A 15,085-nucleotide genomic window follows, 5' to 3' on the forward strand; every position below is an offset into this window, starting at 1 on the left:
ACGACCTCTCGTGGAAAACCGTGCAACAAACGACAAGTCTGCTTTGCGTCCGAGCAGCGTTCGAAGTTGCTATCACGCACGAAGAAAATGACGTTTTCACTTTTTCAAAAAAAATATGGTTGCAAATATATAACGCCAAGCGAATCGAAAAGGCTTTCTCTGGGCTCGTTCTTGCGTTATACTCTTCTCTATGCGAAAGCGATCGCTATCGATTTTAGCATAATCTCTAAACATATTAATAGTATAAATCGTTTCGACGAGCCATGTAGTCTTAAAAAACCAAAAAGATCTCGCTCTAAGTAATAGGTGCATTTTATATGTTTCTCGATTATTAGAAGAACCACCTGGAAAGGGAAGGAGGATTAGAAGGTGGAGTGATCGAAAGCGAAAGTTGAGCGAGAATAGTGAAAGAAGAGTGTGTCACGAAAGCGCAGCTCAGTGAAATAAAATAACCAAGATAAGAGTGGCGGTGGACGCGGTGACGGGAATGGGCACGAGTACGAAGGAACGATTGTAGAACGTTTTATGATCGACACAGTCTCCCTTAGTCTGCTTTGAAATCGACACGCGATCGGAGTCCTCAGGAGGAGCGCCAACGCAAAGCGGTGACAATCGGTCACGAACAGAATCGCAGTACGGTCGTTTTCTTGTAAAATGTAAGATTTTCAACAGGTGACGAAAATAGACGTTTCAAAGCATGACCAGGATTGGTAGACCAAGGCTAGTTGAGATTCGATTTTCCTTGGAGGACGCGGAGGACAGCTAGTGGACCGCGCAACTAGCCATAACTCACCCTTGATGAATAATCGAGACGAAGACCATATGAAATCGTAGACAATTTATGTTTATGGTAAGCGTTTGTTTAATTTGACGTAATGGGGCGGTGCGAGCGGATCCTTTGTTCAGAAACTTCTATGTTTACGGATTAAAAATGAATAAAAGCAAATTAATTTCTCATTCTAAACACTTATTTTGATTGATTTAGTACTACTAGCGTTAACTCATATTGGCCAAGTAAGAGGTTAAGGCAAAGGAAGAAGATCGATCACGCAATTTTGAGATATACAACTGACAAAACGTTGCTATATGCGAGGATGAAAGTAATTTGCGTAAAACAGGAAAAAAGAACAGAATCTATACATAACCTAACTGCGTTGCTCATTGAGCAGGCTCAATTAATCGGGTAGATAGAAATGCTGAAAAATTTCGGCGACGTTCTAGTTCCAGAGTAAATTTGAATAGGCGATGAATCGGCACTGGTCGGTAGCGATCGGTATTAACCGGTGAGAGACGAAACCCTCGTTGACACAGTCCATCACGACGGTGTCAAGGTAACGGTCGTAGGAAGCACGTAGCGAAAGACTGTGCCGTCGTCGCGTCGCTTCCTCGTTGTTCACCTCGTCGTTGCTATCGTCTTTCCGTCGTCTTCGTGTTCACTATCGTCAAACGTTCCATATTGTCTCGACTGACCAAGGTTCGCTTGAATTTTCATCGTGATACGACGCAAAAAGTGCGCCGGTTAATCAAGGTTCGTATGTTGGAACAGTCGATCCATTTGGATAGCCAGTAAACGAGTCTTTATTTATTTAAATGGCTAGGTTCGGTAAATGTTCGAATTACGATCTGTGATCGGCCCCGCCATTGTATCGCGATTCTTTCGAGTTTGATCAAGTATAACGATTTTAATTATTACATGGACTTACATTCCGCTCATCTCGTGACCGTGTAAAATTAGTAGAATTACGTTGAGGTTACGCGAAGGACAGGAGGCGAGACTCAAAGGAAGCAAATATCTATCGAGGTTGAAGCAAAATGTCAAATGGAGGAAGGACGAGAAAGAATTTGGGACGCGATAGGGGGTGAATGGATGGATGGCGGCAAATTTGATCAAGGGCGTCCCGATCGGAAATTCGACGGTATCAGCAGGTATAGTTTCGGTATCGGGTGGATTAAGTTTAGGGTATCGTCCGGCGATCGAATGCATTGTTTTCGTCAGGGTAATCGACGAGGCATGAGTCACGTAGGTACACGCGACATGTCGCGCGTTGGCGAAAACAATTTTTTGCAGACATTCGTTGGCACAGGTGTGTTGGAGCGAGAAGAGAACACCAACGAGAGAAAGGTAGATGACAGAGGTAGTCTCGCGAACCGCGTCGGCGGAGGGGGGAGAGGGATAAGAAAAACCACGCGTCGAGTGAATCGTCAGCCGGGCAATTACCGGTTCCGATTGGTTGGTTTGTCGAGCCTCTTCCACGAAATTCAGCTCGAATTCCAAGAAATCGGCCGGTGGCGCTACGCTCACCGGAATCCCTTAAGCTATTTACGCGAACGGTGTGGGCAATAAGCGTCCTATAGTCGTTGGTCCTGGACTGTGGTGGTAGCGTACAACCCACGCATACGGAGCGAAACACGGAACACGGAAGAAAGAAAAGGAAGACGACGCGCCGATTCGAACGGGGTTAGAGATATAGAAACAAACGATCAAGGAGAAAGTGAAATGGCGGGAAAATATAGAAAGAGAAAATAAGGGGACTGGCATGGCGTATAGCGCGATCGAGATCATTGCGCTGCTCAATTTCGTGCGCGTCATTGACGCGACACGCTCGTCGAATTCACGATCGATATCATCGCGTTTCCTCGTAGAAATGGGCCGATACCGCATCGCCATTATTCTCAGATTTCCCGAAATTTCGCGTTTTCGCTGCCCTCGTTTCCGATGCCTTTATCCTTGACTCGTGCGTTGTGTCGTCCGCAGTTGAGTGAATATGTAAATCGTTCCGTTTTGTATTTGTTTCTACAGGAAGGATTGATCGAGTTGGAACGGTGAAGAGTGGTTATCGAAGAATCTGGACAAGATGAGACCCGACGAGGTGATACAAAACGAGAGAAAAGCGACGGAGACGATGTCCGAGACGTCGGAGGGCACAATGACGACCAGCGTCTCTGGTAAATCGGGCTTCGAAAGTCGCCAAGAATTGTTCGACATTGCGGCTGTACTTGGCATTGGCAATCCAGACGACCTGCTGCAAGAAAGATTTCGCGTTGATCGCCGAAAGTTGGAACAGATGCTTCTAGGTGAGTGGTCAGAGTCATTCGATTTCTGACCTTTTTTCTTTTTCTCTCTCTCTTTTTCCTTCTTATTCGATATGCGAGTTTACGATTCTCGAAAGCTACATATCGCGCGATTTAAATAGATTATCTGTTTGTAAACGGAATTAGAGAGACTGTCAAATGGTAATTGGTCACGATTAGAAATACCAGGATCGTAACGTTTATTTTGATTGAGACGCTCTACATACATATGTAGATATTTACGCCTGTGCCGAAATCGAGCGAATCACGTAAATATCAGCGATAAGTTTATCCGTTTGGCTGACGAACCAAATCAAATCGGTGTCAAAGTCGGAATTGACGTCCGAGCTGTGCTCGCTGATTTCGCCCTTAATTAATATCTTCAAACATTTCATTGTCTTTTTACGTACGATCCATCCTCGAAGATGGAATGTATCGAAAAAGAAAAAGAACAAACGGACGAGAGTTCGTTGTACCCTGACCGTACATTTTTCTTTGTTTACAGGTGATAATGACGCACCCAAGCTAGCGGACACGTTTTTTCATAACGTAAGTTGCGTTACGTCCTTCATGTCGATATCTCGATCGGTCGATCCGGTAATCAAACTCGTTTTCCGCGCGCTATATTATCTTCCCCAATTTTCTCTGGAACTTACGCAGTGTACTTTTTGTCTTCTTTGAGTATTGTTCGTCAACGAGTTGAACAGAACACTCTACCGATCACCGGTCACCGGATAAAAGATTTTTCGTTCATGCGACATCGGCAACCTATGACCTATGTCGTACGAAGAATGTGTAAAAATATATACATGCAACGCGTAACACGTATCGTATTTCTGGCAATGTAATCGTGTAAGACTAACGACACCTATATTTCATTGTCGATTTTAATTTAAAATACATAATACAATTTGCGTGGACGGAAGGTCAGCCTTAAATTTGTTGTCATCGTCATTGTTGCGGACTCGGACTACGCCTTCCGTGCGTCACGCTGTGACTCGTTGCTCGAAATATTCGATAGCATCGACAACTAGTCGCTCCGTCGCTGCTCCCATTTTTGACATTAACTCTGTGTTAACTTCAGATTAAACCTATCGTCCAACGTTTGAATCATCGCATTGTTTTCGTTCGCGATCTTACTCGATTTTTGAGGATTTTTATCGGAACGCGTATTTATTCGAGTCTCTTCTCGAGAAAAACGAATGTAGGGTACGCAAGACGGGTAAGAGCCGTGGAAAGAACGATGGCGCAAAACGTCACGGATTTCGCGAACAGCGCTCGTAGCACAGAGTGTTGCGACCTCGCGATTATACGAAACCGAACGGAGCTATTTCTGTAGAATTTTCTTTGATGCTGTTGCTGGAGCGGCAGATAATTGTTGTCCTATCGAGTCACCGTTCGGTGTTTTGGCTTCGAGTCGAAAGTTTTCTCTTTTCTACTCGCCGATCTTTCGAATTCGATCTTTTGCGGACCATTAACGTTTGCGTTCTACGTGGAGTCAAGCTTGCATCTGGAAGGCGTATCCGAGAACGAAAGACATATGACATGTTCCTCTCTCCTCGGTAAAAGCGATGGTCGTGAGATAATAGATGATACGCTTGTCGCGTAGAGCGTAGTGCACCTGCGAATAGTTGGAACAACGATAAACGCGTGTTGTGTAGGACGCATAGACGAGCGCAGGGAACGCAAAACGTTTGCCGTTGTGTTCGAAGGCAACGTTCGCGCTTATCCTTATCGTTGACACGTTGCGTAAAAGGGGCCCTGGAAATACACCGCCCGATTATTTATAGACCGGCATTACTCGACTCGCCGCTACACACTCAATCTCGCTCCTCCGAAGCTCTACGTCAAAACATTTTTTCGTGTTGGTGCTGTCGGGTTTGCTGAATTATCTGTTCTCGTCTCTTTTCGTTTTCAAATCTCCCTATGAATCTAAAACGGTTTTACCTCTGTCGATCGGGTTGCCATTCAAACTTTTACGATGGTGCCTGCTCGCAAAATGTATCTGATGCGCTTCCAGGTAACCCTGCTCGGAGGAGATTCACGCGTTCCATCGAACGACCGACCGTGAAACTTTCCGGCCGTGTTACTTCCACGTATGTATTTCTCATGTCTAGTCTCGCTTAGTTTCGTTTCACTCACTCTAGCTTACACTGGTTCATTCGAATCTGATTGCGTGTTCACGTTTGCATTCGCTTTTGCACATCGTTAGATTTTATCGATTGTTGTCGGCACAGATGCGCGTCTGTGATCTATTAATAGGATTTCGCGTGTAACGCAATCAATGAACCGAACATCAAAGAAGTCGAGAACAGGTCTCCAGGTAGTAGCCGCCCGAAAACGGAGTCAAAGTTTCGTAGGTGAATCGTACGGATGAATCGTGCAGAAAACTACCTGTTCTTGTATTCGGCTCTTTAAATCGTCGCGGGAGAGAGAGAAGAAAGGAGAAGGCAATGGAAACAGGCGGAAACGGCTGAGATGTTCTGGTGCATGGTTGGAGTATAGTCGCGATCGGGTCGCGTTACTTCGTTTCTGTTCTGTCGTTTCTCCGCCGAGGCAATAGTGGAGGGAGTACGGAACTCCGGAGGAACGGAGACAGCTAGAGTCGCGACGACGACGAGTGGGAGGCGGTTCACCGAGCCGTCCCGTTACATTATATGCTGTTAGTCAGTCAGTCGTGCCAGTGATCCGGACGCGGTAAAAGCGAGAGACGACGTGGCCGTTCCGAACATCGTTCTTCCAACCAGACAGCCGGTCACGTTGAAAAGCGCAGCGAGTGTCGTCGGCATCGTTTTCGTCATTTTCCCGGTTGCGGTTTCGTTCGCGAACTGCCTCAACTAAAATTCCAAGTTCGATTTGTGCACAAACTTAGCTACCGCGTTACCGATAACGCGATCGGATCGGGTGTACGAATCGCATGTGAAAAGTGTACGTGAACGTTGGCTCGATTAACCGGCAGCCGATCCAGAGAACGAGCCGAGCCCCCGATCGAATCTGCATCGAATTTCAAGATCGGCGACGATTCCGACGAAAAAAGAAACTCGTGGAAGGATTTTGGTGAAATTTTAGGAGGAAAAGATCGAAATAAAAATCATCGATGGTCGATGGTTGTTGATGTGTCGGCTCATCAATCGCGCGTATCGGGTAGCCGCGATGAAGTGAACGGATAACGCGGCGCGGCGCGGCGTGGCGCGGCGGGACGTTTCGCGGCTCTCGACAGTCGTGGCAGTGAAAGTACGTCACCCGGAGCTGTCTCCGCTCATTCGAGATTCTTTCTACTCCGCTCTCGATCCGAACGGGTTTTCTCGTCGCCGAAGAGATCGCACAACGATCATGCTCCTGGTGTAACATTTCCAACAACCATACGAACAGTGACTGTGATACAAGTGCCGGAACCGTAGCTCTTCTTTCCTCCGAGTTCGTTCCGTCTCTTTCTTTTTCTCTGCTGCTGATTCACCGACGACGATTCATCGACTAACCAAATCGAACTACGAAGTAATCAGGATCGATACCGATCGAGATACCATCACCACCCGACAACGATGACCGTGGTAATTTTCGATACCGGACCGTATTTACAATTTTCTTCGACGACTTCGCGATCCTCTGATAGTTCGTATGTGTGCGTGCGTGACGGCGAGCACGAACGCTCGAAACAGTTGATTGCGATTAAATGCAATTTTTTGATGTATTACAGATTATGGAGGAAACAAACACCTTCGTTACGTGGCCGTCTCGTCTAAAGATCGGAGCAAAGTCGAAGAAAGGTAAGTGCGCGCCTGCGCGACTTCGCACGTACTTCGAAGCACGTCCGCCGATCGGAATTGCATTTAGACGATCGAAAACTTAGATCGAAGTTATCGACACGCGTCGCAAATGGCAAATATTTAGCTAGAAACGAGTCGATAGAAAATATCGGAGTGCGGTGCGAGAGCTAAACATCCGGAAACGATACGTGAGCTAACGACGCTATGCGGTGCGACGTGACACAACCTAAGTAAGTAGGTTCGACGACACTGTCGACCTTGAAGGGTCGGCGGATCCACCGATCGTTTCCTGATTTGCTTCGGCCTCTCCTTCTCTTCGGTTCGATCGTGTCTACTGTTTATCATTTACCGACCGAACCTTGTTACATATACACGACATGCGATTACGCGAGTAGTTGCGTTGCCTTGGCTCGACAGCTGACGCTGGCTGTTATCGTGTATTTTCTTACGTCTATTTGCAGCTCGTGTATGCGAATTCTCGCGTTGCACGTTCTTCCACAGCGCCACATGTTCGCCGTGTTTTCGCGTTCTGATCAAACGGCAGCTCGTAGTCTACGACTTGCGAGCACCGACGATCTTGTTCCGCCTAGCGGACAGTCGTGCTTCTATTTACAACCTAGGAGCTAGAAACTAAGAATTCGTGGAGCTCGTTGCCGGCTCTACCGATGACGGCTTCGATTCGTCGCGATTACGCGACTCGTTCCTGAACGTAGCCTCGATAATTAGAGCGCACCCATTAATCGAAAGTGATTACGAAACGACTCGTGTGCTTGCTCTGGCGCAGCAGTGCATGTCGGCGAAGTAAAACGCGTTTCCCGGTGCGTGTCGGACGCGTCGAAATCGCTAGACGAAATTCGCCCGATGAACGGAAACGTTCGATCGTTTGCTCGTTTGCCAGTAGCCTTCCCTCGCGTACCTCTCGCCATGGAAACTTTTCGGTGATTCATCCCTCCCTCGTGACTTGAACAGCTGTTTACCGTCCCTTCTCCTCCGAAACTGCTCTGCCACCGAAGGAACCTATTGTGCATGATAAATCACGTAATCCGGTATAAATAGTTTTACCTCCTACCGATTTTCTACCTCCACTACGACGAACTTTGCCGCCCCTGGGCCACGTTTCTTTCATTGCCAGAACGTAAACCAACGATCGTCACTTTTTCAGAGCTTCGAACGTTGCTGTGTAACGACGTCGTTCTTTCCCAGAGAACTGGGAAATCAGTTTTTCTAATTCAGTCGAGTATCGTACACGTGTACGTACATTGGTTTACAACGCGGAGGTAGTGACACTCAATGATGGAGCTACATATTCTACTTTCGAGTCTTTAAAAGGTCGAGTGCGAGGTCAATTGTATCCGTATCCGTATTCGTATTCATGCTTGTATCCGTATCCGCATCCGCATCCGCATTCGTATTCACATTCGTATTTCCTACAGCCAAATGTGAAATAATGTAAGGATTTCTTCGCCGTGAATTTTTCCATTGATAAGCATACTTACGTATACATGTCGCGGTTGTTCACGAGAGAAGTTTATCGTAAAGTCTCGTCCAGATTAATCAACTTGTCCTTTTAACTTTCTATCCTTGTTGTTATAAGTAGAATGTGAATGTTTATGCATTTATGCATGCATCTTTATTCATTTAAAGATGTAAAAACGTAAATAATACATAAAAGTATATATATATATATATATAATATCCAAGGTTGAACGTTCGTAACAATATTTAGTTTGCGATTCTTTAATTGAATTCGTCATATTTAAAATATAAAAAACTTTGCATAAACATGCACGATCCACCTATTAGAAAAATCATCATATCACTTGAATTCTCGAGTAACTCGATTAATATGACTAACCAATCGAGATATCAATGACGGCAACGTGGAACGTCGACGAATATTTTTATACGAAATAAAAGTCTTTTATTTTTTCTCGAGCTTCGATCCATTTTCAGCGACAATCGCACGTATCGTTGATCGATAATATCGTGAATAACAAGTGGTTGTGTATCCGAGCCGCGAGAATTGGCGAGTTCGCGTTTGAGTCTCGCTGTGATGTAGCGAATGAAGTCTAATTTAATTTCGGTCAGCCTGTTAACCGGAAATAGTTAAAGTCGGAGAAAGAGTTGACAAAATAGAAAGGTTGCGAAAGTGGACTCGCGATACGCGCGATGAGATTTATCGTCGATTGCATAAAAGCGATACGTTGGTCGTCGAGATAACTCGATTACCACGAAATGTTTGGTCGTTCACCTAACGTGCCGAACGACTTTAAATCCCGATCCTTTTCCTTTTTCTTTCGAAAGAGCGTTCTCCTTGAGCGAAGCAGGTAGAGTAGAAGTAGAGGTTTACGCACAGACAAAAACTAGCGTGCGATTTATCGGTGTTAGGTTACGTAACCCGCGAAGGACTATATCAGCGAAAATGGTCACCGTTGCTTGTATCTCGATAATCGATCGCTTGTTCGGTTTCTTCTCGCGAAACGAGCGAATCGACGACCGCGATCTAGCGTCCAGCGTTATCTTTGCCTTTGCTGTGCAGCTAGGAGACCACGCGCGGCGGAGATTCGCGAAGGTCGCCCGCGCGGTCGTTCGCGATCTATTTCTGGGTCACCGTTTCGATTCGGCCCGAGTTTTCTCCTCTTAGCAACCGGCTTGGTCCTCGCCATCCTCTCTGTATCCTCGCTATTTTTATGCGAATTCACCGGCGAGTATCGATTTTTTTGGAAAGCTCCGTTTGCACGGAATCCAGCCTCTGCAACCGGACGAAGTGCAACAAGGAAACGAACGAATTACGCCTCTTGGGAAACGATCCCTTCCACGAGACCAATTACGAAATACTCCTTACGCCTCGGTCGCGTTTGCTCTTTGCGCTTCGCTCTCTTTACTCGTGCATTCGTCTCTGTCTGCATTCAGAGAGAAAGAGAGAGGAATTCGATCGAACTAAACTGTCGGTTCGATTCGATCATCGGTGAACGATTGTTGCGTTCAAAGTACGTATTTCTGAACGTCGTGTCTGTGTCATAGTCTTCGAATTCGATGTGTTCCGTACCCAGGAAGAAAAGCATATTCGAAGAAGCGGCGCTCAGAGAATATTAAAAGCCTCTTGGTAATCGGTGACTCGGTGCCAGTTCGGTGCTGCTGTAGAGCTCAGCCGGTTCTGGTGGCTCGGTCGATGCGCAAGAGCTGCTCACCGATCGCGATCCTTCGTAACCCGCAACTCCAAGGGGGGACATATTGTCGCATTGTTACATAGTAATTCGTTTCTTTTACAGATCCGCATATAAAGGTCGCGGGTCGACCCGATGACGTACGAGCCGCAAAGGAGAAAATAATGGAAATTCTGGACACGAGGGTAAGCAGCATTTTTCCACTGTTTTCGTCGTAGTCGTTTCGTTTCGTTGGTTTGGTGAACCATTCGCGCACGAGTCGGTCGGCGAGGGTATCATCGAGCGAACAACGGAAAAGAGAGATAAAAGCGTGCGATCTCGCGACTGGTGTCACGGGCGATTTGCTGCTGTTTACCGATACATTACGTCACTCGCGAGCTGCGAGATTAGCGGTGACCTCGTCGATCGAAATTCGACTTTCAGCGGCATAGAACCGATCGAATCCGCGTGCCGTACAAACATTTCTTCACTCTTATCACAGATAATCCATCGAATGATAAAAAGCTCGCGCGTTGTGCGTAGCAAGACCTCTATAACGACACGGCGCGATGTAACGTAACTCGATGCAACGGCTCGGTGTATTCGATCATACTGGACGACGGAAACGTTCGACGTTGCGCGCGAGCAACGATCTCCTTCGTTTTCCTTTCAATGTCCTTTCTCAAAAAAGTCGAATTAACGCGAGGTCGCTGCACCATTCCGTCTGCACGAAACTGTCGTATAGTCGAGGCAGCCAGTTTCATTTTTCCATTTCGCATCGTGAAACTTTCGCCGACTTGTATCAACATCTTTGGCAGTCTGACTGTTTTTCTCGTTGGTCGCAAGGTACTACGGAATCATTAGAAAGAAAGGGATGTAACCGCAACGCATAGGAAGAAGGTATTCTATTTATACAGGCAGACGGAGCCCCGCGAATTCCTCGTCGAGAAAGCGAGACGTCATGCGAACCAGTCTCGCTCGCGTTAACCGACCGGCCGAATCGGCCGCCTTGTATTTCCTTGCCACGTACCGTTATCTCCAACTCCAACGTAACACAGTCCTCCACCGGCCGTGCAAACTGCTCTTTCCTTCTCGCTCACCGTCTCCCACTCATTTTCTGCCTCCCGCTTCGATACACACTGCCTCATCCACTCTCTGCGCCACATCTCACCACATGATATAGTAATGTGCCGTATCGTACCGCACCGCATCGACTTTGCTCGATTCCGATCGTTTCGAATCGCTTCCAACGAAACGAAGAGTAGACGTACTTACAAACCTGTTGCTCTGACGATCGAACGCCGTGAATGTCGCACGATTTCATAAGTAACAACCTCTTCGTGGCTGTTCCTCGTTGGAACGTGAGATACGCAGCGAAATCACGCGAATTTAGCACGATCGAGGCAAATAAGAGGCAAGTAACAATTTTCCAGAATGCGTAGGGAGCGTTCACCTTTACGCTAGTCGTAACCTGAACGAATTCGAATCGCGTAGCCTTTTACATAATGCTTGATAGACGGTCGGACGATCGGGATCGCGTGCATATTGCGTCGAGTACAAAATTCAACACATCGCGTTGCGTGAAGAGTTTAACGGCTTCCTAACGTCGTGGGCGATGCGTAATTTTCCATTAGTCTCTACGTTGCTCGATGCCGCTGTTTATCGAAATTTATCTTTCTCGTCGCGCTATCCGCAGTTTCGGCCGACTTCGTCGTTGAACCGTGCTCGCGCTTCGCTCCGATACACGCTGCGTCGATCGATCTCGCGATCTTCGCACGCAACGTTGGCGTTAAACGCCTGCTACGCCAGTAACGGGAACCTCGAAAATATCGACGACGATCTTTCGTTTCGATTGCAGCAAAGTAACAGAGTAACTATGAAGTTGGACGTTAGTTACACGGACCATTCGCACATCATTGGAAAGGGTGGACTAACGATTAAACGGGTGATGGAGGAAACTGGATGCCACATCCATTTTCCAGACAGTAATCGAAGTAATCATCAGGAGAAGAGCAACCAGGTGTCGATTGCGGGAGAAATGGAGGGAGTCGAACGTGCCCGTGCTCGTGTCAGGGTAAGTCGAGAGATTCATCTCGATCGTGTCTGACAGATCTCGATATATACCTTTTCCTCCGGCTTAATGTACCTTCGTTATACCTATCGATCCGTTTGTCTTTGCAGAATCTTACGCCTCTGATCTTCTCGTTCGAGTTACCAATCATGAGTGCGTCGCAAACAGTGCCCGATTCCACTTCGCCGTACGTAGTTAAAATTCAGGAAAAATACAACGTTCAAGTGATGTTTCGTACCAGACCAAAATTGCATGCTACTTTGGTAGTTGTCAAAGGTTGCGAATGGGAGGTATCTCAAGTGAAAGAAGCGACCGTGCTTCTAATTCACTACATGTGCCAAAACTTAGCTGTAAGTACGATCGTCCTCTCGTTCTGTTATCGCCTTTGCAAGATCCGATTTATTCGAATCTCATTCCTCATCCGAGTAGAGTCAAATACAAGTACAAATGTCGATGGAGATTTCGCCGCAACATCACAGTATCGTATTGGGAAAGCAGAGCAGTAATTTGAAGATGATCATGCAACGCACAGGCACTCAAATAATGTTCCCAGATGCCGGAGATCCGAACATTCCTAGCTTAAAGAAGAGCAACGTTACGATCACAGGTGGCATCCACAACGTTTACTTGGCTCGACAACAGCTAGTGGTAGGTCATGTTGTCCGCGTGATTCGATTTTCTTATCGCCAATCGGTGAACCGTTTATCTGTTCTGTTATATTTTTTTCCTTATACTGACTCGTCTCTTCTTCTCAACGCACTCTCTGCCTCTCTTCCTCTTCCGTACATGCAAAATACACATATATCATACCGTTAACAACATCGGTCCGATAACGTCATTTCTGTTTGTGAATCCAGTTTACGATGACGTAAAATGATATCTTGTAAAAGCAGAGGAAATTTTTCTTCAGGGTTCCCTGCCTTTGGTCCTAATGTTCGACCTTCCTGAGGACTCGATGTCTTCGGTAGATAGCGAGAACGTTTCCCAACTAATGCAGTCGTTGGACGTGTTCATAAACGTGAGGCACAAGCCGAAGCAGAGTACGCTTTCCGTGATCATCAAAGGAATCGAAAGAAACGCCAGCAACATTTACGAAGCGAGGAAGCAGCTTTTAGGCCTGGACGAGCCCAGAGTGCACGCCGAGATACCGGCTACCTATCACATTCCAAACGCTGCTAATATTTTCCAAGGAAACTCTACTGGCAATGGCTCCGGTGAGTATGATTCGATTGATTTCACTGACTCGTTCAGCGATACGCTTTCTAACGATTCGTTGTCAAGTCGATGAAATGTTAATGATTAATCGATCGTGGAAATATGATTCGTAGGTCCCAATAGTTTAGTCAGCAGTCTATCGGACAATTTGTCGAGCATATTAACGGTGAACACACAGAATTCTCCATACTGCGTATCGCCTGTTCCTCATTCGCCAAATCCGATGGCCCTGTCGCCTCATTGGGGTCATTTACCACCATTACCGTCCATCTTTTCGCCACTGCCGCTTCATCACTCTTATCCATATCCACACCTTAATCACCTATTGACGACGCAGCACGTAATGCATAACAACGCGATGCCTCCTCATTCACATGGACTGCAAAATCACGCTTTTACCGGTATCGGACAACTTCATTCGAACGGGCCTGTAGGCTTCCACAATACTCACGGATTGAACGGTAATTCGTTGGAAAGCAAGGAAGGTAGCGGTGAGTTTTATCATTTTTCTTATTTTCTCACATTCGATATATATTTCTAAATGCGATTGCTTTTACGACCCGCTATGTTCTTTCCATTAAAAATATTTTCTCTTATTTGTGTTTAACCGCAGCTTATTCGTCGTTGAGCAGCGTTTCCAGTTCTCTATCTAGTCCAGCTATCAGTCCGCGTAACATATCTCCGGTCAATCCTATCGAGAGTAGTCATAATATAGGTGAGTGCTCGGCAAACGCCCCCCCCCCTTGAAATTGACAGGAGATTATCATTCTGGACTGAACTTTTTCGTTCCACAGATATATCCAGCATGTTGTCCGATATTACGGTACCCGATCGTCGTGCGCCGGGTTGTGAGAAGAAATCGCTGGAAATGGCTGTGCAACAGAATCTCGTTCCCTTCGATTACGAGCAGAAAAAGATACTAGCGGCGAAAGTGATTCAAGGGAAACCAAGTACCAACGATTATCGCGTTCCTACTTCCGCTTGGTCCGGCTACGGACTCAGTCAATCCATTCCTCCCATAAATACGAGCGACATAAAGAAGGTAAGCGTATCTCTTTTAACCAAAGTGTCATCATTAGGTGTCGATACAAATCGGCGAGTCGAGAACAATATTGGCAAGTTCCTTTTAGCCGCAGGAATCTACCACCTCCCATCCATCTGATTTATGGAAGGAACCAACGACGCCGGTATTCAGCAGAGAGATTGACTTTGGAATCGGATCCGGTAAAGACCGTGTTGGACAGATCGGCATAAGTTCCAACTATATGGAGCATACGCCCACCACGCATTTGAACAAAATTACAACCCACCGGTACGACGACTTAACCAGCATGTTGGTTAGCGTTGGATTGGAAAAGTATATTCGTAAGTAAAATTATTATTCGCTGAATTTTTGGGTCTGTAACTTTTGGCTTTTGCTCGTTAATCGGCCTCGACGCTAGATATAAGCACGGAAACGTGAGATTTCCTATAAGCGTTAAATGCGTAGATCTGACGTGAATGTGGCGGCTAAAAATCGCTTATAATAATAATACAACGTCTCGTTTTAACGCTAACGTTCAATGCTTATGGTAAATCCCATCTTCGTGTTGCTTGCTCACCTGCTCGCTCACATCGTTCTATACGTTGCTTATTTTCTGTTTGCTAGGCCTGTTCACATCTCACGAAGTGGACATGGCTACATTTCCATCTCTGACGGAAAAAGATCTATGCGAAATCGGGATAACCGCTTGGGGTGCAAGGCGTAAAATAATGTTATTAATCGCTGGTACGTAAACGGCTGTCTCATTGGTAGCGATTTCGTACGTCAATCA

General features: G+C 46.3%; 1 protein-coding gene across 5 annotated transcripts in view; it reads left to right on the plus strand.

The window, feature by feature from the left end:
* BicC (protein bicaudal C) overlaps window positions 1-15,085 on the plus strand; it is a 30,142-nt gene that overhangs the window by 13,034 nt on the left and 2,023 nt on the right. Inside the window, exons 2-15 of one of the 5 annotated variants that reach the window (XM_076628006.1) lie at window positions 336-850; window positions 2,801-3,075; window positions 3,578-3,621; window positions 6,770-6,839; window positions 10,112-10,191; window positions 11,844-12,059; window positions 12,167-12,406; window positions 12,486-12,704; window positions 12,967-13,270; window positions 13,385-13,762; window positions 13,885-13,986; window positions 14,066-14,313; window positions 14,402-14,636; window positions 14,920-15,039. In XM_076628006.1, the coding sequence (XP_076484121.1) occupies window positions 2,856-3,075; window positions 3,578-3,621; window positions 6,770-6,839; window positions 10,112-10,191; window positions 11,844-12,059; window positions 12,167-12,406; window positions 12,486-12,704; window positions 12,967-13,270; window positions 13,385-13,762; window positions 13,885-13,986; window positions 14,066-14,313; window positions 14,402-14,636; window positions 14,920-15,039 (2,476 nt within the window). In that variant the 5' untranslated portion in view covers window positions 336-850; window positions 2,801-2,855. Of the gene's footprint in view, window positions 1-335; window positions 851-2,800; window positions 3,076-3,577; window positions 3,622-5,726; window positions 6,624-6,769; window positions 6,840-6,917; window positions 7,070-7,635; window positions 7,886-8,143; window positions 8,169-10,111; window positions 10,192-11,843; window positions 12,060-12,166; window positions 12,407-12,485; window positions 12,705-12,966; window positions 13,271-13,384; window positions 13,763-13,884; window positions 13,987-14,065; window positions 14,314-14,401; window positions 14,637-14,919; window positions 15,040-15,085 lie in introns of those variants that run through there. The other 4 variants (XM_033346964.2, XM_076628007.1, XM_076628008.1 and 1 more) reach the window with 4 other exon arrangements.

The sequence above is a fragment of the Bombus vancouverensis genome, chromosome 3 (genome assembly GCF_051014615.1).
Source record: "Bombus vancouverensis nearcticus chromosome 3, iyBomVanc1_principal, whole genome shotgun sequence".
In the NCBI taxonomy this organism is placed as follows: Eukaryota; Metazoa; Arthropoda; class Insecta; order Hymenoptera; family Apidae; genus Bombus; species Bombus vancouverensis.